Raw genomic sequence first — 27,500 nt, forward strand, 5'->3', positions numbered from 1 at the left:
ACTTAAACTTATAAATGTATACTGATGCTTCAATATAGAAGTAGACTGAAAAGTCAGTGAATGCTGCTTCTTGTCAGGTGGAGTCAATTCCGAGACCTGGTGGACCAGAAGAAGGACAGCCTGAGCTCCGCTCTGGGAGTCCAGAACTACCACCTGGAGTGCAATGAAACCAAGTCGTGGATCAAAGAGAAGACCAAGGTACCAGTCTGCAGAAACATGCTCGACAGAACTTGTAGAATACTTGTAAGATACTGATATCAACAAGTATCACGCATACTTGTTTTATTTTGTAGTGTGGAATGTTAGAAAATGACAAAGGGCTGGACATGAGTGGTGGGTATGGAAACCACTAACCTATGCCGTCTTTAAGTTGAAGTGGAGTGGTAATTGGTTTGGGCGACACCTAGTGTTCACAATGATTCATAAAGTTAAGCTCATGATACAGTAAATTGAATGATGCGGACACGTTTGTTACTGAATACTTTCTAATGTTGCCTTGGAGACTTTGTATGTGTAAGTAATATGCAACTATATTTGATATTGTGTTTATGTTGACAAATGTCACGTTTTATGGTTCAATGATTATTTCCTATGTCTAGCATGTGTGCTTTTGTGTGCTTAGCCGTTGTGTAGCTGCTAGCTCCAAGTAGCCTATAGTGTAGCATGTTTACCTTTTGTAAATGAAGAAGAAATGGTGCACTTATTGGACATTTAGATGTTAACTGTCAGCTTTGGACAAGTAAACTCTCTGCAGGACTGCTTGTATCGCACATGATATCACACAGAAGTAAACACTCTGCAGGACTGTATCGCACATGATATCACACGGAAGTAAACACTGCAGGACTGTATCGCACATTATATCACACTCAAGTAAACACTATGCAGGACTGTATTGCACATGATATATCACACAATTAAACACGCTGCAGGACTGCTTGTATCGCACATGATATCACACACAGGTAAACACTGCAGGACTGCTTGTAGCGCACATGATATCACACAAGTAAACATTCTTCGGGACTGCTTGTATCGCACATGATATTACACACAAGTAAACACACTGCAGGGCCCCTTGTATCACACAAGTAAATGCGCTGCGAGACTGCTTGTATCGCACATGATATCACATAAGTATCCACTCTGCAGGACTGCTTGTATCGCACATGATATCACATAAGTATCCACTCTGCCGGACTGCTTGTATCGCACATGATATTACACACACGTAAACACGCTGCAGGACTGCTTGTATCACACAAGTAAACACACTGCGAGACTGCATGTATTGCACATGATATCACACATAAGTAAACACTGCAGGACTGCTTGTATTGCACATGATATTACACACACGTAAACATGCTGCAGGACTGCTTGTATCGCACATGATGTCAAACATGAGTAAACACTTTGCAGGACTGCTTGTATTGCACATGATAATACATGTTAACATGCTGCAGGACTGCTTGTATTGCACATGATATTATACACACACGTAAGCACGCTGCAGGGCTGCTTTTATCGCACATGATATCTCACAAGTAAACACGCTGCAGGACTGCTTGTATCGCACATGATATCTCACAAGTAAACACGCTGCAGGACTGCTTGTATCGCACCTGATATCTCACAAGTAAACACGCTGCAGGACTGCTTGTATTGTATTGATTGACGCGGACCCTGACTTAAACAAGTTGAAAAACTTATTCGGGTGTTACCATTTAGTGGTCAATTGTATGGAATATGTACTGAACTGTGCAATCTACTAATACAAGTTTCAATCAACAATCAATCAATCAATCAATCAATCGCACATGATATCACACACAAGTAAACACGATGCTGGGCAGCTTGTATCGCACATGATAACACACACGTAAACACTGCAGGACTGCTTCTATCGCACATGATATTACACACACACATAAGCACGCTGCAGGACTGCTTGTATCGCACATGATATCTCACAAGTGAACATGCTGCAAGACTGCTTGTGTCGCACATTATATCACACACAAGTAAACACGCTGCTGGGCAGCTTGTATCGCACAAGATATCACACTCAAGTAAACACGCTGCTGGGCAGCTTGTATCGCACATGATATCACACAAGTAAACAATCTGCGGGACTGCTCGTATCGCACATTTTAGATGAAAGCAGATATCACCCGATACATGTTTTGTTTTGCTGATGTCTGATATCAAACATCAATGAAAGTCAACCCCTGAGTAATTGCAACCTCCTGGGATGCCACCAGGTCATCGAGTCCACCCAGGAGCTGGGTAACGACCTGGCGGGCGTCATGGCGCTGCAGAGGAAGTTGACGGGAATGGAGCGGGACCTGGCCGCTATCGAGGACAAGCTGGCCGACCTGGGAAAAGAGGCGGAGCGTTTGGGCTCGGAGCACACGGAGCAGTCTGAGGCCATCAAGGGACGGCTGGCGGAGATTACGGGCGTGTGGGAGGAGATGAAGGTACGTGCCCGCCTCCCTCCACGCCGTATGGCATGACGCCAACCAGTTCCGCCCCTCAGGACACCATGAAGAACCGGGAGGAATCTCTGGGCGAGGCCAGCAAGCTGCAGCAGTTCCTGCGCGAGCTGGACGACTTCCAGTCGTGGCTGTCGCGGACGCAGACGGCCATCGCCTCCGAGGACATGCCCAACACGCTGGCAGAGGCCGAAAAGCTGCTGACCCAGCACGAGGGCATCAAGAACGAGATCCGCAACTACGAGGAGGACTACCAGAAGATGCGCGACATGGGCGAGATGGTGACGCAGGGCCAGACGGACGCGCAGTACATGTTTCTGCGCCAGCGGCTCCAGGCGCTGGACACCGGCTGGAACGAGCTGCACAAGATGTGGGAGAACCGCCAGAACCTGCTGTCCCAGTCTCACTCCTACCAGCTCTTCCTCAGGGACACCAAGCAGGCCGAGGCCTTCCTCAACAATCAGGTGAGACCCATGACACCCCCCTGCCCACCGCCCCCACGTCACACTTGACGCTCCGTGCGTGTCCCAGGAGTACGTCCTGGCCCACACCGAGATGCCCACCACCTTGGAGGGCGCCCAGGCCGCCATCAAGAAGCAGGAGGACTTCATGACCACCATGGACGCCAACGAGGAGAAGATCAGTGGCGTGGTGGACACCGGCCGCCGCCTGGTCACCGACGGCAACATCAACACCGAGCGCATCCAGGACAAGGTGGACTCCATCGACCAGCGGTGAGTTGAGGTCCGAGGCTAAGATGATTTCCGGTTTGCGTGGCTGAAGAAACCATGCGCTCCGTCAGGCACCAAAAGAACCGAGCGGACGCCAACGACCTGCTGATGAGGCTGAAGGACAACAGAGACCTACAGAAATTCCTGCAGGACTGCCAGGAGGTCTGTTCTAATAATAATGATAACAACAATAGCAATAATAATAACAATGAGCCTGTTTGTTTGTCTGTGCCACCTCAGCTGTCCTTGTGGATCAACGAGAAGATGCTGACAGCTCAGGACATGACCTACGACGAGGCCCGCAACCTTCACAGCAAGTGGCTCAAACACCAGGCCTTTATGGCCGAGCTGCAGTCCAACAAAGAGTGGCTGGACAAGATACAGAAGGTCAGGAAGTACTGACACTAATACATACATATGGAGGTATGTATATACCGTATACATACATGGCTATGTATGTATATGTATACATACTTACGTACATTGTACCATGAATTGATTAACAACTTAAACAAGTTGAAAAACTTATTCCGGTGTTACCATTTAGTGGTCAATTGTACGGAATATGTACTGAACTGTGCAATCTACTAATAAAAGTTTCAATCAATCAATCAACATATGTAGAGTATATACATGTGTGTGTATGTATGTGTATATATATATATATATATATATATATATATATATATATATGTGTGTGTGTGTGTATGTATGTGTGTATATATATATATATATATATATATAGATATATATATATATAGATATATATATATATATATACATACATACACACTAATACTACTTCCTCTTCTATACTAATACAACTCATACTTATACTACTAGTACTAGTTCTTACAGTATACCTGCTACAATATTTCTAATACTACTTCGTCTTCTACACCTACTATAATAATACTAATAATTGGCCCTGCGACGAGGTGGCGACTTCCGCCCGAATGCAGCTGAGATAGGCTCCAGCACCCTCCGTTACTCCCAATGGGACAAGCAGTAGAAAATGGGTGGATGGAATACTACTTCCTCTTCTATACATGCTACTAATACTACTTCCTCTTCTTTACTAATACCAATAACTATAATACTACTTCCTCTTGTATACCTGCTACAATACTACTAATACCACTTCCTCTTCTATACTTGCTACAATGCTACTTATACTACTTCCTACTGTATACATGCTACAATACTACTTATACTATTTCCTCTTCTATACATGTTACAATACTATTAATAATACTTCCTCTTGTTTACATGTGAAAACAGAACTTCCTGATTTAAAGTTACATATACAACAAATAAATACTACTTTCTGCGATACTGTGTTACACATAAATACTACTACTACTACTAAATGACTTATGCATATAAATACACATAAATTACTTCCTGCTACTTTAAATTATTTATACATATAAATACTACTTCCTGTTTACTAAATGACTCATACATTTAAATACTAATTCCTGTTTAGTAAATGACTTATACATTTAAATACTACTTCCTGTTTACTGAATGACATAAGCACTACTTCCTGTTTACTAAATGACTTACACATATTAATTACTTCCTGCCGTATTGCATTACATATACCTATAAATACTTCTTCCTGTTTGCTAAGACTTGTACATATAAATACTACTTGCTGTTTACTAAATGTTTTATACATTTAAATACAACTTCCTGATTACTAAATGACATAAGCACTACTTCCTGTTTACTATTAGACTATACATATTAATTACTTCCTGCTGTATTGAATTACTACATATAAATATTACTTACTGTTTACTAAATGACTTATACATATAAGCACTACTTCCTGTTTACTAAATTCCTTATACATTAAAAACTACTTCCTGTTTACTAAATGACATAAGCACTACTTTCTGTTTACTAAATGACTTATAGATACTAATTACTTACTGCTGTATTGAAATACATATAAATACTACTTCCTGTTTACTAAATGACTTATGCATATAGTTTACTAAATTCCTAATACATTTTAACATTACTTCCTGTTCACTAAATGAAATAAGCACTAATTCCTGTTTTACTAAATTACTTATATATATTAATTACTTCCTACTGTATTGAATTACATATACATATAAATACTACTACCTTTTTACTAAATGACTTATACATATAAGCACTACTTTGTGTTAACTAAATTTCTTTATTTAAATACTACTTCCTGTTTACTAAATGACATAAGCACTACTTCCTGTTTACTATTTGACTTACACATTATTTCCTGCTGTATTGAATTACATATACATATAAATACTACTTCCTGTTCACGCAATGACTTATACATATAAATACTACTCCCTGTTTACTGAATTCCTTATACATATAAGGTCTACTTCCTGGTTTGTAAATAACTTATACTAAATGACATATACATTTTAGTACTACTTATTGTTTACTAGATTACTACCCGTCTTTCTGTTCCTGAATGTCTTTTGCTGTCACTGGCCTGTTCCCGTTGGTGGGTGGAGTCAGGGCCATCGGAATTAACCGTGGCGTTTCCCTGTGCGGCAGGACGGCAAGACGCTAATGGCGGAGAAGCCCGAGACAGAGGCCATGGTTCGAGAGAAGCTGGCGTCGCTGAAGAAGATGTGGGAGGAGCTGGAGTCCACCACGCAGACCAAGGCCAAGTGTCTGTTCGACGCCAACAAGGCGGAGCTCTTCACGCAGAGCTGTGCCGACCTGGACAAGTGGCTGGCCAACCTGGACGGGCAGCTGCAGTCCGACGACTACGGCAAAGACCTGACCTCGGTCAACATCCTGCTCAAGAAACAGCAGGTGGGACCGGCGCCCCTCAAGGAGGAGGCCGTTATGAGCGTGTGCTGACTGCTCCTGCTGCTCCTCCAGATGCTGGAGAGCCAGGTGGAGGTGCGCCAGAAGGAGGTGCAGGAGCTGCAGAGTCAGTCGCAGGTGCTCAGTCAGGAGGGCAAAGGCTCAGAGGAGGTGGACGGTCAGCGGATCGGCGTGGAGAAGAAGTTCTGCTCTCTCCAGGCGCCGCTGCAGAGCCGCCGGGAAAACCTCATGGCCTCACGCGAAATCCACCAGTTCAACCGCGACGTGGAGGACGAGATCGTGAGTAGAAGCTCCTCCTCTTCCCCGGGGTGCTTGGCGCTTGCGTTTAATGGCGTGTGCTTTGTGCCTGCAGCTGTGGGTGGAGGAGAGAATGCCCGTGGCCACCTCCACAGACCACGGACACAACCTTCAGACCGTCCAGCTGCTCATCAAGAAGAACCAGGTACCCTTCATCTCCGGGGGGGAACCTTTCTGGGCCCAGGCTGACCTCTAACCCCGCCCACGCAGACCCTGCAGAAAGAGATCCGGGGCCATCAGCCGCGCTACGACGACATCTTCCAGCGCAGCCAGCACATCCTGAGGCAGGACCGGCCGACCACCGAGCTCATCCGCCGGCGTCTGGCCGAGCTGCAGGCGCTGTGGGAGCAGATCCGCAAGGAGACGGAGAAGCGCCACTCCCGCCTGAGCGAGGCCCACGAGGCTCAGCAGTACTACTTCGACGCCGCCGAGGCCGAAGCCTGGATGAGCGAACAGGAGCTCTACATGATGTCCGAGGAGAAGGCCAAGGTACTCGCCATGTCACATTACAATTCACAACAATATCACAAATTGTATGCGTAGCTCACTCCCACTTCCTGTTCCTTCTAAAATAGTAAACAAACATTTCTATATACCGTATTTTCCAGACTATAAGCTGGTACTTCTTTCCTACACTTTGCCCCCTGCAGCTTATAAAATGGCGTGGCTAATCTATGGATCTTTCTTCGCTGACAGCCATGATGCAAATAGCAAAAAAAAACAAGCAAAAATGTGTTATTGCTTGTGCTAAGGCGTCATCTTTTGGGCAAGTTTGCTCGTTGCATTGCCCTTCTGTTAAGACTGCGCTTTTAACCGGAACTAGAAGTGCCGTTCAGTCTTCTAGTGTTTCTACTCGTATGGATTCTCCTTACATCGCTCCAAGCAATGTTTGCAAGTTTTACAACATAACTAAAACTATTCTTACCTACTAAGGCGTCCCATGTGGGATGTCTGTAGGAGTCTTTTCATGCACATTTGTATGTGCTATCGTAGTGTAATCAAGCTAGCGTTGTTAACATTAGCTAATAGGCTACATTTACGAGTGTCTGGATGGATTTTTCTTTCGTTGACAAATAGTCAAAAAAACAAGCAAATGTACTGAAAAGGTGTGTTATTGTTGATTATTGTTCGCTTCTGTTTAAGACTGAGCTTTAAACCAGAAGTACAAGTGCCGATCAGTCTTCTAGTTGTCCATAGCGTTTATACTCGTATGGATTTTACATTCATCACTCCAAGTTTTTAAGTTTTACAATATAACTAAAACAATTCTTATCTACTAAAGCGTCTCGTTTGTGATATCTGTAGGAGTGTTTTAATGCATATTTGTACGTGCTGTCGTATTGTAATCAAGCTAGCGTCGTTAGCATTAGCTAATAGGCTACATTTACGAGTGTCTGAATGAATTTTTCTTTCACTGACAAATAGTAAAAAAAAAAGCAAATACACTGAAAAGGTGTGTTTTTTTTTTTTTATCATTGTTCGCTTCTGTTTAAGACCAACCTTTAAACCCGAAGTAAAAGTGCCGATCAGTCTTCTAGTTGTCCATAGTGTTTATACTCGTATGGATTTTTCATCACTCCAAGTTTGTAAGTTTTACAATATTACTAAAACAATTCTTACTTACTAAAGCGTCCCATATGTGATGTCTGTAGGTGTGTTTTAATGCATGTTTCTACGTGCTATTGTGGTGTAATCAAGCTAGTGTAATTAACATTAGCTAATACCCTAACAGGTTACGAGTGTCTGTGTTAGAATTTTTAATTTATAACGGCATTCTTTTTGTGTGGTTTCAGTTTCACAAATTCCTCAGTAAATGTACCAAAACGTCACCGTGAAGTTATTGAGTCTGTTTAGCTGATTAGAGAGCTAGCTCGCGCAGCTAGTGGGTCTAAGACCATGACTTCTGTTTTGTTTGATCAGCCGTTTTACTGCCGTGTTACAAGACTGCGTTTCAAAACAATTAAGGTATGTAAATAAACATTTAAACATTTTTGGGGAGTACATAACTAATTTCACAACGTCAAATTCTGTGGCTTATCGCCGCAATTCTTAACTCTAAAATCCCTTCACTGGCTTCCTGTTCCACTCAGGATTGAATTCAAAATCTCCCTACTAACTCACCAGTGCCTCCATGGAAATGCCCCTGTCTACCTCAAAGAACTGCTCACCCCCAAATCCTCCACACGACACCTCCACTCCAAACAGGCTAACCTCCTCCAACCTCCAAGGACAAAGCTACGAACTATGGGAGACCGGGCTTTCTGCTCCGCTGCTCTCAGTCTGTGGAACGCTCTCCCTGACCACCAGAGGGCACCTCAGACTGTGGATTCTTTTAAAAAAGGCTTAAAACCCATCTTTTTTGGTTCTGGCTATTAGGCTGTTTCTATTTTAATATTTTATTTATTTTTATTATCTTATTATTATTATTAATATTACTATTTTTTTTACACTTTGGCTCTTTGAGGTTGTTTGCTCAATGTAAAGTGCTTTTTTACAAATAAAATTATTATTATTATTATTATCGTCCGGTAAAGCTATAATGTGGAAAAATATTTTTCTTCTAATATTTAGTGGGTGTGGCTTATACACGGTGCACTTTATAGTCCAGAAAATACGGTATGTATTTAACTTTTATGTAAGACAAAAATCAAGAATATATTTTCATTTGCAATGCTGACCTGGCAAAGAGGCAAGATTGACATGTTAGCGATGTTGATGTGTGATGATAATGTTTCATTATCTTTCATTTACCGACGAGAAACCCCAGCAGTGGGGGTAAATTTTTGACACTTTTTAAGCGTAAAACATACACAGAGAATGTCAACAAGGAAGCCTTTGCTAGTGTTTCTTTCTGTAATTATCATAATTATTATTAATAGTAGGGGTGAGAGTATTTGGGCACAGGCCTAAATAGTTTTTTCTTTGGTACTTCTAAAAATATAATTTAACATGTATGTGTGTATATGTATATGTTGTTACGTGACAAAGTATTTGTGTTTTCAGGACGAGCAGAGCTCGGTGGCCATGTTGAAGAAGCACCAGATTCTAGAGCAGGCGGTGGAGGACTACGCAGACACCGTCCACCAGCTGTCCAGCACCAGCCGAGGTCTGGTGGCTGCCGAGCACCCCGACAGGTACGTTGAGGTCAAAGGCTAAATCAGGCTATCCAAACTGAAACGTAGTTTTCATTTTCACAAGCAATTTGAGATATAGATTGTTTTCATCTTTAGTGCTCCCCCAGTTTGGTTCCTTGTAGGTCACTGTCAAAAAATGTTTTTTAAAATAAGTTATGTAATAGTGTTCACGGTGGCAGAGGGGTTAGTGCGTCTGCCTCACAATACGAAGGTCCTGAGTAGTCAGGGTTCAATCCCGGGCTCGGGATCTTTCTGTGTGGACTTTGCATGTCCTCCCCGTGAATGCGGGGGTTCCCTCCGGGTACTCCGGGTTCCTCCCACTTCCAAAGACATGCACCTGGGGATAGGTTGATTGGCAACACTAAATTGCCCTAGTGTGTGAATGTGAGTGTGAATGTTGTCTGTCTATCTGTGTTGGCCCTGCGATGAGGTGGCGACTTGTCCAGGTTGTATCCCGCCTTCCGCCCGATTGTAGCTGAGATAGGCACCAGCGCCCCCCGCGACCCCAAAGGGAATAAGCGGTAGGAAATGGATGGATGGAGTTTTTTGGGGTCAACACTTAAATCTCTCGATCAACTTCAGATCTCTCTGTCGATTCTTTTTTTATTAGAAAACCATGTTTTTTTATGAAAAAACACAAAATATAATGTATTGTCCCAAAATATATGTCAAAGTGAATATTTCATGCAAAGTAATTGAAGCCCTGAATAAGTCAATAATCCATAACATTGATTTTGATTCATTATTTTTTTTTAGCAAAGACAGTTTTATTTATTTTTTTCAATCCCACTAAATTCCTTGGGGATCCAAGAGGGCCCCACTTATAACAATAAAAAAATTAATATATATATATATATATATATATATATATATACATATATATATCCATCCATCCATCCATCCATCCATTTCCTACCGCTTATTCCCTTTCAGGGTCGCGGGGGGCGCTGGCGCCTATCTCAGCTACAATCGGGCGGAAGGCGGGGCATATATATATATATATATATATATATATATATATATATATATATATATATATATATATATACATATGTTTAGTCTCTTGATAAACTATAGATCTACCTGTGGATTCTAGATTTTTATTTTTTTCTTATGTTTTGTTTGTTTGTTTGTCTTATGTCCTTTTTGTTGAAGAAGACTTTTTTTTTTTTTACGGCAGAGAATTTCCCCCAAAAAATTTCAAAGTACAATATTAATGTAAAGTAATGGGAGCCTTGGATAAGTCAATAATTCAAAAAGAAAATACATTTTGATTTATTATTTTTTGAACAAAGACGGTTTTATTTCTGTTTTTTTTAAATCCCACTAAAATTCTTTGGTATTAAAAAGGGACTCATAAAAGGTAAAAAATATTTGTATCGAGAAAACCCTAGTGTGTGTATGTATATATACACACACACATATATATATATATATATATATATATATATATATATGTATATATTACTCTCTAGATAAACGTGAGATTTCTTTTTAAATTATATATATATATATATATATATATATATATATATATATAAATTACTCTCTCGATAAACTTACGATCTATCTTTCATTTTAAATTATGTATATATATATATATGTGTGTGTGTGTGTATATATATATATGTGTGTGTGTGTGTGTATATATATATATATATATATGTGTGTGTGTATATATGTGTGTGTCTATATATGTATATATGTGTATATGTGTGTGTGTATATATATATATATATATATATATATATATATATATGCACTGTATATATACTGTATATTAGTCACTAGATAAACTTGAAATCTATCTGTGAATTACAATGTTTTTTTTTGTTTGTTTGTTTTATGCCATTTTTTTCAAAGAAAACTATTTTTTGTGGCAAACTTTTATTGCATATTATTTTATGAAAAGTAATTGGAGCCTTAATAGGTCAATAATTTGTAACATTGATTTTAATTCATTATTAGAGTTAACACTTCTGGGTTACATTTCACCTGGTTCATCTTTAATGCCACTTTTATTTTGTAGGGGTAATTTTTGAAGGCGTCGGGGCCGCACTTGCGGGCTAAAGGTTATGTTGGGTTTGTGTCCGCAGCGAGCGCATCGGAATGCGCCAGTCGCAGGTGGACAAGCTCTACGCCGGCTTGAAGGATCTGTCGGAGGAACGTCGAGGGAAGCTGGATGAGCGCTTCCGTCTCTTCCAGCTCAACAGGGAAGTGGACGACCTGGAGCAGTGGATCGCGGAGAGGGAGGTAGTCGCCGGCTCGCACGAGCTGGGCCAGGACTACGAGCACGTGACGGTCAGTACGCCCACCCGCTGGCTGTTAGCTCCGCCCCCTCCCTAACAGCCTATTCCCGCCCCCCACAGATGCTGCAGGAGCGCTTCCGAGAATTTGCTCGCGACACGGGCAACATCGGCCAAGAGCGCGTGGACGGCGTCAACCGGCTGGCGGACGAGCTGATCAACGGCGGCCACGGCGACGCCGCCACCGTCGCCGAGTGGAAGGACGGCCTGAACGAGGCCTGGGCCGACCTGCTGGAGCTCATCGACACGCGCACGCAGATCCTGGCCGCCTCCTTCGAGCTGCACAAGTTCTACCACGACGCCAAGGAGATCCTGGGACGCATCCTGGACAAGCACAAGAAGCTTCCCGAGGAGCTGGGCCGCGACCAGAACACGGTGGAGACGCTGCAGAGGATGCACACCACCTTCGAACACGACATCCAGGCTCTGGGCACGCAGGTGAGAGGCACCTGGCTGACGCCCTCTCTTAATCCAAAGTATTATAGCAGAAATAGAACGTAACCTCCATTCCATGAACCCAATCGGTTTGTTAACAAGTTTGCATCGCGAGGCATGAGAAACAATATAAATACGAAATACCGTATTTTGCGGACTATAAGGCGCACTTAAAATTATTTATTAATGGACATTGCGCCTTATAACCCGGTGCACTTAATGTACGGCATAACTCTGGTTGTGCTTACCCACCTCGAAGCAATCTTATTTGGTACATGTTGTAATGTTAAGTGTGACCGGTAGATGGCAGTCACACATAAGAGATACGCCAGTAAACGACACCAAAACTTTAAATGTTCCATCGAGAGTATAGAACTTTACACACGGCGCTCAAAAATCTGTCAAAATGTTTTTAGTACGACTTCGGTAAGCTATGAAGCCGCATCGCTAAATGGATTGCCGGCGCATTAAACATACAAGAATTATTATGGTGTGTGTATAAGGACCGCAAAATGGCACCTAATAGCAGACATTAGACATGCATTTTGTTTCGCAATATTTATTTTTTTTGCAGAGCTTTTTTCGCTGCTACTTAAATCTAACAATATCCATATCGTGTTAGCTTAGTTTAGCATCAGCCAACTTTGACGACTACCTCCTTCTATCCGACTCGTTCCAGGTGCGACAGCTTCAAGAAGATGCAGTCCGCCTGCAGTCTGCGTACGCTGGAGATAAAGCTGACGACATCCAGAAGAGAGAAGGAGAGGTGAGATCCGCACGCACACTCACACACACACACACACACACACACATATTTTTGATCATGACTTGTGGGGACCACCCTTTCTAGAGGTTGTGGAGGCATAACAAAAATGAGGTAAAATGGCCACTGCCCAGTTAGCTCATACACGTCTTTAAATATCTGGATTGATGAAGTCATGTGCTGATCATTCTTACTGGGGACCCTGGGGAAAAAGAGTTAATATGGTTCTTGGGACCACATTTAAATAATTGTGCATAGTTTACACGAATGTGTACGTGACTACTGAAGACCATTTCAAAAAAAGTAAACATGTTTTATTGGCCAAAGCTTGAAAATCACTTTGGCATCTTCAGAATGGATCCGACTATCATTTAAAAAGGTTTCCATTTAGGGGACCTGTTTTTTTTTTTGTCCCCTTACCATCAGAGGTGCCCTAAAGGTGACTGTGTAAACAGAGCGATGTTCCCATTAAGTCAGCATTGCCAGAACAGGGCTAACACCTGCAGTGTGTGAAATGGCCCGCCTGATCATTAACGACCATGGTTTTCTGTGCAACTACAACGACGTTGAATGTCAGAGATCAAACAGCTGGTGTGTAATAAGTACAATACTTACCGTGGAAACACTTTGTAGGGCGCAGCAAAAGACAAGACTGGCACATTCGACTTAACGGCAAAGACTACCTCCTGACGACGGCAACACAGACTGAAACGACAACTCATTGTTAATTTAAGAAAATATATTTGATTACTAAACATTTATTATAACACATGAGCACACACTAAAGTACCACAGTTGGTAACCGGTATCCATTCCCATGTACCGAGAAATGTAAAGGGTACTCCTCTTTGGCACATTGTAGAGATAAAAGAAACACAAAAATGGATAATGTAAGGATAAACATTTATAAAATTGATACAAATAATTAATAATAACTGAAAGGTTAGTCTTTGAATATGCCGTTTTTTGAGGATTATAGAGCGTAACAGAATTTAAGCCACACCCACTAAATTTGAGAAGAAAAACATAGTTTCCCTATATTAGCCGCATCGGACTATAAGCCATATATATATATGTGTGTGTGTGTATATATATATATATATATATATATATATATATATATATATATATATATATATATATATATATATATATATATATATATATATATATACAGTATATGTGTGTGTGTCTATATATATATATGTGTGTGTGTGTATGTGTATATATATACATATATATACACCAACATATATATATGCAGACATATATATACATATACTTGTATGTATGTATATATATTACATATATTTATGTGTATATATTACATATATTTATGTGTATATATATATATATATATATATATATATATATATATATACGTTGTGACATGAGTTATTGACACAGAAATATTTTGTAAATGTTTATTCACATACATTTTTATTCTCCAAACGGTTTGTGTAACGCTGCAGTAAAACGGCTGATCCAACAAAACAGAAGTTTTGGTCATGGACCCACTAGCTGCGCAAACTAGCGCTCCACTTAGCTAAACAGACTCAATAACTCCACGGTGACGTTTTGGTGAAATTACTGAGGAATTTTGTGAAAGTGAAACGACACAAAAAGAATGCCGTTGGAAGTTAATAATACTAACAGACACTGGTAAAAGTGTTAGCGTATTACCTAATGCTAACGACGCTAGCTTGATCACACTATGACAGCATGTACAAATATGCATGAAAACACACATGGAACGCTTTAGAATTGTTTTAGTTATATAGTAAAACTTACAAACGTCGCTTGGAGTGATGAGTGAAAAATGGACATCTAGAAGACTGAACGGCACTTGTACTTCCGGTTTAAAGCTAAGTCTTAAACAGAAGCGAACAATAATACACCTTTTCAGTGTATTTGCTTGTTTTTTTTTGTTGTTGTTTTTTTTGTCAGCGAAAGAAAAATCCATAAATCCGCCGCCCTGTTTTTAAGCCGCGGGTTTTAAAGCGTAGGGAGAAAAAGTAGCGGCTTATAGTCCGGAATTGAGGGTATACACTGCCTAAGGTTTTTTTAAACTGCCAATATCTCTATATGGTCTGATGTTCAGGTCTTAGGTCAACAAATCCTTAGAAGAAAGTGAGAGAAGTGTTTTTTATTTTGCTTTTGTGGAAGTAATGATGTTGATGATGAAGGTGTGCTCCATCTTTCCTTGCCTGTCCTTGCAGAAGCGAGAGGCGGAGGTGAGACTTAAAGCTCTGGGCTAGGATAGACTTTTATTCCTCCCATGTTATTGTTTCTCTCTGCACCAGCCTGTCCCCGACACTAAAATCTGACATTTTAGTCCTCTTGCCCCCGAGCTTCCGCTTTGCTCCTTTGCAAACAAGCTCTTTGTTTTTATCTTGGGCCGCCCTCTGATTGGACTAAACACACCAAACCCCGCCCCCCCTCCGGCAGGTAAAAACAAGCGCTTCCTGTAGTTTGCAAATCCACTTTGCTTCAAGCCGGTTAGAGTCCGTTTTTAGACGGTGCTTCGTGTGCCGCCGCCTTCTTCAAACTCTTCCCGGTGCCACTCCTGCCAATCATCACCATGACATCATCTTCAGGACAAACGATTGCATCATCTTCTTCGTACTTCCACGCCGATGTCTATTGATCACACGTTTGGTGGTCGAGAAGAGGGCGTGGCCATCGTGACTCATCACCTTCCCCCTACCGGTCCAGACACATGTAAAATTAACATCAATGATGGTGGCGCACTGCCCCAAAAGGGACAAGCGGTAGGAAATGGATGGCTGGATGGATGGTGACGCACCACCACGGAAGAATAAAAGCCGCGACACCTTTTAAAATATTCGTTTTTTTACGTGAAAACTAATGCAAGCAATATAATATATCTGAAGAAGTCACACAAAGTCTGACGCTATTTTTAACTTTTATTGTGTAAATTTTGCACATGTAAGATTCTTTACCAATAATTCCTCTCCCATTCTTCCACTTCCTACAAACTTTGCCAGCTTTCAGTGTCACTCATTTTAATCGGATCAGAAACCTTCAAGATCTCCAAGGTTCGGAGCTAAGAGCAAACGTGTTTTGATCTTCCCAAATATCCCAGATCACCAGAAATTCCAGATTTCCTGGGACATTTTTTCCCCGTTAAAAATGAATGGGCCGATTTTCCAACTTGCACGATTCCCACATTCAACAACCAATTGGAACTTTTCCAACATCTACACACTCCACTCACCCGGGAAATTCAAACGTCCATTTTCCAAGTTCAGAAAAATTCCAGGAATTCACAGAATTCCCAGTTTTCCAAAGCCCTAATTCCATCCGTTTTTCTTTTGGCCTGTTCTTTTATGTTTTCTTTTTCCAACCATTCCACCATGAAAACGTTGCACATGGTTGAGACATCAAAGGGACCTAGTATTTTTTTGTAAAAATTCCCGTTTTTCCTCTAGTTCCTGGAATTCCGAAATACCAATTCTCCATTACAAAGTGTTACTACGTTAACATTTCTCGACCAATTTAAAAAAAATCCAATACCAAACCATTCATATCATCGAGGACAATTGTGATATTACCTATATATTTTTTTTAATTCTTGGGTTTTCCTGACATTCCCAAATTTCCAGGACATTCCTATTCAATTCTACGGGCATTTTCAAAGTTCTACATAACCTACATTTGTCACCTGATTAGAACCATTCCACCATCCACACACTCCAGTCTTCCTGGACACTCAATGGTTCCTGGTTTTGATCTTACCAGGATTTTTTTACCCATTGCACATGAATAGGAAATATACAAACCTCTTCGTATTCCACATTTCTTATCCGATTTAGACCGTTCCAACATCCACACACTCCACTCACCCTGGACATTCAAACGTCTATTTTCCAAGTTAAAAAAATTCCAGGAATTCTCAGAATACCCGGTTTTCCAAAGCCCCATTTCCATCCTTTTTTCTTTTCGCCTGTCCTTTTACGTTGTTGTTGGTTTTTTTGCGCGGATTCCAACCATTCCACCACCAAAACATTGCACATAGTTCAGACATCAAAGTTAGCTAGTTTTTTGTTTTTTTTTTGTAAAAATTACCGTTTTTCCTGATTTTCCAGGAATTCCGAAATACCAATTTTCAATTACGTGTTAGTACGTCAACATTTCCTGACCGATGGTTTAAAAAGAATAGTTGCTTTATAGCAAAATATGCAAATTGTAGGATGATGTCATGATGACCATGCCCCCCTAACCACGCCCCCCATTGCTCGATTGACAATCTCAGAGAAACTACAAATAAACCAATGCACTGTGTGTGTGTGTGATTCAGGTTCTGGAGGCCTGGAAGAACCTTCTAGAAGCGGTAGAAGGCCGTCGTGGAAAGCTAGTAGACACAGGAGACAAGTTCCGTTTCTTCAGTATGGTGCGAGACTTGATGTTGTGGATGGAGGATGTCATCCGACTCATCGAGGCTCAGGAGAAGCCACGGTAATTTTCTTCTTCTTTTCCTCATCCTTCTTTTTCTGCTTCTTCTTCTTATTCTTCTAATTTTTTCCTCCTCTTTCTCATCCCCCTTCTTCTCCTTCTCCTGCTCCTTCTTCTTATTCTCCTCCTCCTTTTTTTTTCATTCTTTGTTTCCTCCTCCTCTTCCTCCTCCTCCTTCTTCTTCTTTTTCTTATTCTTCTTCTGCTCCTTTTCTGCTCGATCCTCTTCTCTTTCATCTCTTTCTCCTTCTTTTTCTTCTTCTTCTTCTTTTCTCCTCCTACTTCTTCTCCTTCTCTTTATCCGTCTCCTTCTTCTATTTCTTCTCCTTCTTCTATTTCTTCTCCTTCTCCTTCTTCTTCTAAATCTTCTCCTTTTCTACTTCTTTTTCTTCTTCACCTTCTTCTTTTCCTTGTTCTTCTGCTCATTCTTCTTTCTTACTTTTCTTCTTCTCCTTCTCCTTCTTTTTCTCCTTCTTGTTGTTCTCCTTCTTTTCTCTATTCTCCTTCCTCTTCCTCTTATCCTTCTTCTTTCTTGTTTCTTTTAATTCATCTACTTTATCTTGTCCTTTTCGTTCTCCCTCTTCTACTTTATCTTCTTATTTTTTCTTCCATTTCTTTTCTTCCTCCTTTTTTTATCTTCCTCCTTCTCCTTTATTATTTTCATTTTCTTCTTCTTCTTTGTCTTTTTCTCCTCCTCCTTTACCATCTACTTCTTGTCCTTCTTCTTCTCATCCTTCTTTTATATTACCTTCTTTTTCCTCTTTTCTCCTTCTTGTCCTCCCTCCAGCATTGTGCTAGTAACTTTTTGCATGTCATGTACTTTTTGTTATACAAGTTGTGTAACTTTTTAACAAGCTGTGTAACTTTATGAAAGTAGTGTTACTTTGTCAAAATAGAGTAACTTTTTACAAGTTGTGTAACTTTTTTACAAGTTGTGCAAGTTTTGTAACTTGTGCAAGTAGTGTAACTTTGTGCACCTCGAGTAACTCTGTTCACGTTCTGTAACTTTTTTACAAGTTGTGTAACTTTGTGCAAGGTGTTAAACTTTCTGCAAGTGGTGTAACTTTGTGAAAAAATTTTACCAGTCGTGTAACTGTTTTACAAGTTCCATCCATCCATCCATTTTCTACCGCTTTGTCCTTTTCGGGATTGCGGGGGGTGCTGGAGCCTATATCAGCTCCATTCGGGCGGAAGGCGGGGTACACCCTGGACAAGTCGCCATCTCATCGCAGGGCTGTTTTACAAGTTGTGTAACTTTTTTACAAGTAGTGTAACTTTGTGCAAGTAGTGTAACTTTGGGCCAGTTGTGTAACTTTGTGCAAGTTGTGTAACTGTGCAAGTTGTGTAACTTTTTTACATGTTGTGTACCTTTATCACAAGTTGTGTAACGTTTTTACAAGTTGTGTAACTTTTTTACAAGTTGTGTAACTTTTCTGCATGTTTTGTAACAGTGTGCAAGTTGTGTAACATTTTTACAAGTTGTGTGACTTTTTTTACAAGTTGTGTATTTTTTTTACAAGTTCTGTATCTTTGTGCAAGTAGTGTTACGTTTTTTACAAGTTGTGTAATGTTTTGCAAGTTGTGTAACAGTTTTACAAGTTGTTACTTTGTGTAAGTAGTGTAACTTTTTTATAAGTAGTTGTAACTTTACAAGTACTGTAACTTTGTAACTAGTAGTGTAACTTTTTTAATGTGTAACTTTGTGCAAGTTGTGTATCTTTATGCGAGTTGTGTATCTTTCTTTACAAGTAGTGTAACTTTTTTACAAGTAGTGTAACTTTTTTACTGTGTAACTGCAAATTGTGTAACTTTATGCAAATTGTGTAACTTTTTTACAAGTTGTGTATCTTTGTGCTGGCAGTGTAACTTTTTTACACATTGTGTACCTTTTTCACAGGTTGTGTAACGTTTATACAAGTTGTGTGAGTGTTTTTTTTTCCAGGTTGTGTAAGCTTTTTACAAGTTCTGTATCATTGTGCAAGTAGTGTAATGTTTTTACAAATTTTGTAACCTTTTTACAAGTTCTGTATCTTTGTGCAAGTAGTGTAACTTTTTTACTGTGTAACTTTATGCAAGTTGTGTTTTACGAGTTGTGTTTTACAAGTTGTGTATCTTTGTGCAGGCAGTGTAACTTTTTTACACGTTGTGTACCTTTTTCACAAGTTGTGTAACGTTTTTACAAGTTCTGTATGTGTGTGCAAGTAGTGTAACGTTGTTACAAGTTGTGTAACGTTTTTACAAGTTCTGTATCTTTGTGCAAGTAGTGTAATGTTTTTTACAAGTTGTGTAACGTTTTTACAAGTTGTGTAACGTTTTTACAAGTTGTATATGTTTGTGCAAGTAGTGTAACGTTTTTAAAAGTTGTGTATCTTTGTGCAAGTAGTGTAACCTTTTTACAAGTACTGTAATTGTTTACGAGTAGTGTAACTTTTTTACACATAGTGTAACTTTGTGCAAGTAGTGTAACGTTTTTTACAAGTAGTGTAAATTTTACAAGTTGTTACTAGTTCTGAAACTTTGTGCAAGTTGTCTTACTTTTTTCCAAGTAGTGTAACTCTTTTACAAGTAGTGTAACTTTTTTACAAATAGTGTATTTTTTACAAGTAGTGGAACTTTCACAAGTAATGTATCTTTGTGAAAGCTGTATAACTGTGCAAGTTGTGTAACTTTGCGCAAGTAGTGTATTTTTTTTACAAGGAATGTAACTTTTTACAAGGAATGTAACTTTGTGAATGTAGTGTAACTTTGTGCAAGTTGCATAACTTTTTTACAAGTAGTGTAACTTTGTGCAAGTAGTGTAACTTTTTTGCAAGTAATGTAACTTTGTGAAAGTAGTGTAACTGTGCAAGTTGTCTTAAGTTTGTGCAAGTAGTGTAACTTTTCTACAAGTAGTTTAACTTTTTTACGAGTAGGGTATTTTTTTTACAAGTAGTGTATTTTTTTCCAAGTAATGTATCTTTGTGAAAGCTGTGTAACTGTGCAACTTGTGTAACTTTCTGCAAGTAGTGTATTTCTTACAAGGAATGTAACTTTTTACAAGGAATGTAACTTTGTGAATGTAGTGTAACTTTGTGCAAGTTGTGTAACATTGTGCAAGTTGTGTAACTTTTTTACAAGTAGTGTAACTTTGTGCAAGTAGTGTAACTTTGTACAAGTAGTGTAACTTTTTTGCAAGTAATGTAACTTTGTGAAAGTAGTGTAACTGTGCAAGTAGTCTAACTTTGTGCAAGTAGTGTAACTTTTTCCAAGTAGTGTAACTTTTTTACAAATAGTGTAACTTTTTTCAAGTAGTGTAACTTTTTTACAAGTAGGGTATTTTTTTACAAGTACTGTAAGTTTTTTACAAGTTGTGTAATGTTTTACAAGTTTTGTAATGTTTTTACAAGTTGTGTATCTTTGTGCAAGTAGTGTAACGTTTTAACAAGTTGTGTATCTTTGTGCAAGTAGTGTAACTTTATTTACAAGTGCTGTAACTTTTTTACAAGTAGTGTAACTTTACACCTAGTGTAACTTTGTGCAAGTAGTGTAACTTTTTTACAAGTTGTGTAACTTTTTTTACAAGTTGTGTATCTTTGTGCAAGTAGTGTAACTTATAACACGTTGTGTAACTTTATTTTACAAGTAGTGTAACTTTGTGCATTCGGTGCAGGGACGTGTCGTCGGTGGAGCTGCTGATGAACAACCACCAGGGCATCAAGGCGGAGATCGACGCCCGCAACGACAGCTTCACTTCCTGCATCGAGTTGGGCAAGTCCCTCCTGGCCAGGAAGCACTACGCGTCTGAGGAGGTGAGTATGAACTAGAACAGGAACAGGAACACGGAGTGGACAAAAGCTGCCAGATGAAGCTCAAACACTCACTTGCTGACAGCCGCAGCCCGTCTAGGCGGCAAACTAGTCGTCCTGAATGTCACGCATGTGTCTTCCTGTCTCAGATCAAAGAAAAGTTGCTGCAGTTGACGGACAAGAGGAAAGATATGATTGACAAGTGGGAGGACCGATGGGAGTGGCTTAGGCTGGGTAAGTCTCATTTAGCAATCGGCACGGCGGCTGAGTGTGACGCGCGTTGACACGGCGTGCTCCCAGTCTTGGAGGTGCACCAGTTCTCGCGGGACGCGGGCGTGGCCGAGGCGTGGCTGCTGGGCCAGGAGTCGTACTTATCCAGCCGCGAGATGGGACAGAACGTGGACGAGGTGGAGAAGCTCATCAAACGCCACGAGGCCTTCGAGAAGTCCGCCGCCACCTGGGAGGAACGCTTTGCGGCGCTGGAGAGGTTGACCACGGTGAGGCCTCCCGCACGCTTGCACGCAAACAGGAAGTAGCAAGACCTGATGCCTTTGTGTTCAGATGGAGTTGTTGGAAGTGCGAAGAAGGCAAGAAGAGGAAGAGAGGAAGAACCAACCCCCCGCTGAGGCTCCGCCTTCTCAGGACGCCGCGCAGCACCGGTGAGTGTCGGACTCGGCGAAGGTGCCGACTCAGCGCTGTCGTGGCTCGCCTTCACGGTGCACTTTGTGTTTTCTGCAGGGAGGGGGAGCAGCCGAGCCACAACGGGCTGGCGTCTGAGCAGGACTCTCCCAGGGTTAGTTACCGCTCGCACGCCTACCAGAAATACAGCAACACCCTGCAGGGACGCAGGGACGCCACTCCTTGATTCTCTCTCTCATACACACCTGCACACCTTCACTTCTTATGAACACCTGTACATCCTTATGAAGATTTAGAAACACTACATGCATCCTTATGCATTTTCGCAAACACGGCGTACATCCCTGTGCATATTCATGAACACGCCATGCATATTTATAAACATTTCATACACCCTCATGCATATTTATAAACACTTCATAGATATTCTTAGACACTTCATGCCTATTAACAAACACTTCATACATCCTCATGCATATTCATAAACACTTCATACAGCCTTTTGCATATTTATAAACATCCCATACATCCTCATGCATATTCATAAACACTCCCTACATCCTCATGCATATTCATAAACACTGCATGCATATATGTAAGCACTTCATACATCCTTATGCATCTTCATACGTATTCATGAATACATCATGCCCATTCGCAATCATTCCATACATCCTCACGCATATTCGTAAACACTTCAAACATCATTATGCATATTCATAAGCACTTCGTGCATCCCTGTGCATATTCATACATATTCATGAACACTCCCTGCATATTTATAAACATTTCTTACACCCTCATGCATATTTATAAACACTTTATACATATTGATAGAGACTTTGTGCCTATTAATAAACACTTCATACATCCTCATGCATATTCATAAACACTTCATACATCCTATGCATATTTATAAACATACTGTACCATACACCACCATTCATAATCAGAAACACTTCATACATATTAACAAACACTTCATACATCCTCATGCATATTCATAAACACTTCATACAGCCTTTTGCATATTTATAAACATCCCATACATCCTCATGCATATTCATAAACACTCCCTACATCCTCATGCATATTCATAAACACTGCATGCATATATGTAAGCACTTCATACATCCTTATGCATCTTCATACGTATTCATGAATACATCATGCCCATTCGCAATCATTCCATACATCCTCACACATATTCGTAAACACTTCAAACATCATTATGCATATTCATAAGCACTTCGTGCATCCCTGTGCATATTCATACATATTCATGAACACTCCCTGCATATTTATAAACATTTCTTACACCCTCATGCATATTTATAAACACTTTATACATATTGATAGAGACTTTGTGCCTATTAATAAACACTTCATACATCCTCATGCATATTCATAAACACTTCATACATCCTATGCATATTTATAAACATACTGTACCATACACCACCATTCATAATCAGAAACACTTCATACATATTCATAAACACTTAATACATCCTCATGCATACTCAAACACTTCATGCATATTCATAAACACTTGATACATCCGTGCGCATATTTATAAATATGCCATACGTCCTCATGCATATTCATAAGCACTTCATACATCCTCATGCATATCCATAAACACGTCATACAACCTCATGCATATCCATAAACATTTCATGCATCCTCATGCATATCCATAAACACTTCATGCATCCTCATGCTTATTCGTAAGTGCTTCATACATCCTCATGCGTATTCATAAGCACTTTGTACATCCCTGTACATATTCAGAAACACCCCACGCATATCTATAGACATTGCCTACACCCTCATGCATATTCATAAACACGTCATACATCCTCATGCATATTCATACACACTTCATGCATCCTCATGCATATCCATAAACACTTCATGCATCCTCATGCATATTCGTACGTGCTTCATACATCCTCATGCATATTCGTAAGCACTTTGTACATCCCTGTACATATTCAGAAACACCCCACGCATATTTATAAACATTTCATACACCTTCATGCATATTCATAAACACTTCATACATCGTCATGAACACTTCATGCCTATTCATAAACATTTCCTGCATCCTCATGCATATTTATAAACACTTCATACATAGTCTTAAACACTTTATACTCAATTGTAAACACTTGTTCATCCTCATGCATATTCATAAATGCTTAATACATCCACATGCATGTTTATAAACACTTCGTACATGTTTACAGAGACTATAGAGCCTCATTAACATTCATCAGGACTTTGTACCTCTTCATACGTAAATTATTTAATATGATTGATTGATTTATTACACACATGACTTGATATGATTGATGTATTACATACAACAGGGTGCTACACTTGAACTCATCAGGGTTTTTAGCTCTTAATATTATTATGTTATTAGTTAAGACATGCCTAAAACACACACACACACACATTCCTCCCCTCATTTTTATTTTCCTTCCTTCCTTCCTTCCTTCTTACCTCCATCCCGCAGGCCGACCCCCCCATCTTGCTGTCCACTCAGATCTTAATGTCTCTGTTGGTTTATGTTCTCCTCTACAAACTAACTTTGTGGAACATCAACACGTGACACCTTAGCATCTTCTACAAACTCACTATGTGGAACATCAACACATTAGCATTTTCTGCAAACTCACTATATGGAACATCAACACCTTAGCATCTTCTACAAAGTTACTGTGCGGAACATCAACACATGACATCTTAGCATTATTAGCATCTTCTACAAACTCATTCTGTGGAACATCAACACCTTAGCATCTTCTAAAAACTCACTATATGGAACATCAACACCTTAGCATCTTCCACAAACTCACTATATGGAACATCAACACCATAGCCTCTTCTACATAGTCACTTTGCAAAACATCAATATGTGACATCTTAGCATCTTCTACAAACTCATTCTGTGGAACATCAACACGTTAGCATCTTCTACAAATCACCATGTGGAACATCAACATCTTAGCATCTTCTACAAACTCACTCTGTGGAACATCAACACCATAGCATCTTCTACAAACTCACTCTGTGGAACATCAACACGTGACACATTAGTATCTTCTACAAATTTACTCTGTGGAACCTCAACACCTTAGCATCTTCTACAAACTCACTCCGTGGAACATCAACACCTTAGCTTCATCTACAAACTCACTCCGTGGAAAATCAACACCATAGCATCTTCTACAAACTCACTCTTTGAAACATCAACACCTTAGCATCTTATACAAACTCACTCTGTGGAACATCAACACCTTAGCATCTTCTACAAACTCACTCTGTGGAAAATCAACACCATAGCGTCTTCTACAAACTCACTCCTTGAAACATCAACACTTTAGCATCTTCTACAAACTCACTCTGTTGAACATCAACACGTTAGCATCTTCTGCAAACTCACTATGTAGAACATCAACACCTTGGCATCTTCTACAAACTCACCATGTGGAACATCAACACCTACGCATCTTCTGCAAACTCACTCTGTAGAACATCAACGCCTTAGCATCTTCTACAAACTCACTCTGTGGAACATCAACACCTTAGCATCTTCTACAAACTCACTCTGTGGAACATCAACACCTTAGCATCTTTAGCAGCAAATCAATCTTTAGTCCTTCTCAGCGCCAACCCAAGACAAAACATCTTGGCAGGAATTGATCTGATATGAAATTCCGGTCCATGCTCACGTGATATTGTCGACAAACATTATCGTCTTCATAATTCATGTATTTTATGTCCTCCCCTCCCCCCATGTGTACTTTATTATTGTGTTATTGTTTCAGTGTTCCTTTCTTGTTTGCATGGTCACACCTCACCTCCACCAACTAACAATAAACCTGTCAGTACCACAGTCTCCTGCACATCTGTGTTTACGTACGTACGTACATGTGTGTGTGTGTGTTTGTGTGTGTGTGTGTGTGTGTGTGTGTGTGTGTGTGTGTGTGTGTGTGTGTTATGTTTCTGTCATTATGATTTTTTTATTCAATTTATCCCACAAAATACATAATGATTTTTTGTTTCCTGTCTGCATCAACATGACATCATCATCATTACTATTATTATTTTTGATGTTGTCATCATCATCCATCGTTTAAGTAAAAAAAATGAAGTTGTATGACACTTTTTTCAGTTAGTGCGAATCAGGGATCTTCTCCAACAGAGGTGTCCAAAGTACAGCCTTCTAAAACATCCATCCATCCATTTTCTACCGCTAGTCCCTTTTAATGAGTCCAAAATGAAAATGAAATGTAACGAGAGAAAGTTCCAATGTTGACTCTACAAAGTGTTTTTTTTTTTTTTTTTTAAATAATTAAAATAAATATTATGCAGCTAAAATAGGCTCCAGCACCCCCCTCCCCCCACCCCCCACAATGGGACAAGCGGTAGAAAATGGTTATTGGCTCGAATTACTTCAAATTAACACTTGAAAATATTTATATAAATATTTTTACAGTTATAAATATTTATATTTTTATTTTTATATGTATATTGCATATTTTTCTGTGTTTGCCAGTAAAAAACAAAGTTTTCTATGACAAATAAGACATACAACAAACAAAAGCATTTAAAAAAGTATTAAAAGTTATAATGGACAGATTGTTCTGAAGGTGATGTAGAGATTTAAGCCTTGAAAGTTAAAGGGGGAAAAAAAGTACTTTTATGAGTGGGCTCCTGTTCTCTCTCTCTCTCTCTCTCACACACACACACACACACACACACACACACACACACACACATACACAAACACATACACTTACACAAGTAGTGACCTCCTCCTCATATTATGAATATGAATATGAATAAAAGTAACGAAGGAAAAATCCAAAATTGCTCCACTTTGGATGGCTCCACGTTGGTCCACAATAAAGCTCTCAGGTCCCATCAGGATTGGCTCCGCCTCCCTCCCTGGTCCGGCCCACCAAGAGTTCGTTACCGTGGTAATAAGCATCGCTTGGCGTGGGCGTGGTGTGTTATCAGTTTCTTCTTGGACAATAACCACACTGCCATCTTTGCAACACAACATTGGTTGACATCTGCTGCTGGCATGGCAGCACTGCATGGAACATCCTCTTTTACTCCTCCCCCTTTTACTCCTTCTTTTACTCATTTTTTTCTCCTTTTTCTTTTTGTCTTTTTCCTTCTATTACTCCTTTTACTCCCTTTGCTCCTTTTTACTCCTTTTTTCCTCCTTTTGCTCCTTCTTTTACTCCTCTTTTTCTCCCCTTCTACCCCAACTTGAACTCCTTCTTTTTCTCCTCCTTCCTTTATTCCTTCTTTTACTCCTCCTTCATTAACACCACCTTTTTGTACTTTTTTCTCCTTTCAACCTTCTTTTCCTCCTCCTCCTCCTCCTCTTTTTCTCCTTTTACTCCTCTTTTTCTCCCTTTTTACTCCTCTTACTTTTCTCCTCCTTTTACTCTTCCTTTACTCCTCTTTCTCCTGTTTTACCCCCTCTTGTACTCCCTTTTCTCCTCCTTCCTTTACTCCTTATTTTACTCCTTCTCCTTTCCTCCTTCATTAACTCCACCTTGTTCTCCTT

At 40.0% G+C, this 27,500-nt stretch overlaps 1 protein-coding gene across 5 annotated transcripts in view; it reads left to right on the forward strand.

The window, feature by feature from the left end:
* The window catches only part of sptbn1 (spectrin, beta, non-erythrocytic 1), a 124,128-nt gene that overhangs the window by 87,552 nt on the left and 9,076 nt on the right, over positions 1-27,500 (forward strand). For 4 of the 5 annotated variants that reach the window (XM_061911511.1, XM_061911508.1, XM_061911507.1 and 1 more), the window contains 20 exons: positions 78-198; positions 2,265-2,480; positions 2,540-2,959; positions 3,027-3,229; positions 3,298-3,388; positions 3,467-3,613; positions 5,792-6,055; positions 6,125-6,349; positions 6,423-6,512; positions 6,578-6,856; positions 9,371-9,501; positions 11,598-11,802; positions 11,871-12,245; positions 12,922-13,008; positions 17,327-17,484; positions 21,130-21,268; positions 21,415-21,499; positions 21,566-21,762; positions 21,827-21,924; positions 22,004-22,058. In XM_061911511.1, the coding sequence (XP_061767495.1) occupies positions 78-198; positions 2,265-2,480; positions 2,540-2,959; positions 3,027-3,229; positions 3,298-3,388; positions 3,467-3,613; positions 5,792-6,055; positions 6,125-6,349; positions 6,423-6,512; positions 6,578-6,856; positions 9,371-9,501; positions 11,598-11,802; positions 11,871-12,245; positions 12,922-13,008; positions 17,327-17,484; positions 21,130-21,268; positions 21,415-21,499; positions 21,566-21,762; positions 21,827-21,924; positions 22,004-22,058 (3,586 nt within the window). Of the gene's footprint in view, positions 1-77; positions 199-2,264; positions 2,481-2,539; positions 2,960-3,026; positions 3,230-3,297; positions 3,389-3,466; positions 3,614-5,791; positions 6,056-6,124; positions 6,350-6,422; positions 6,513-6,577; positions 6,857-9,370; positions 9,502-11,597; positions 11,803-11,870; positions 12,246-12,921; positions 13,009-17,326; positions 17,485-21,129; positions 21,269-21,414; positions 21,500-21,565; positions 21,763-21,826; positions 21,925-22,003; positions 22,059-24,428; positions 25,812-27,500 lie in introns of those variants that run through there. The other variant, XM_061911510.1, reaches the window with a different exon arrangement.

This window comes from Nerophis ophidion, linkage group LG09 (genome assembly GCF_033978795.1).
Source record: "Nerophis ophidion isolate RoL-2023_Sa linkage group LG09, RoL_Noph_v1.0, whole genome shotgun sequence".
Taxonomy (NCBI): Eukaryota; Metazoa; Chordata; class Actinopteri; order Syngnathiformes; family Syngnathidae; genus Nerophis; species Nerophis ophidion.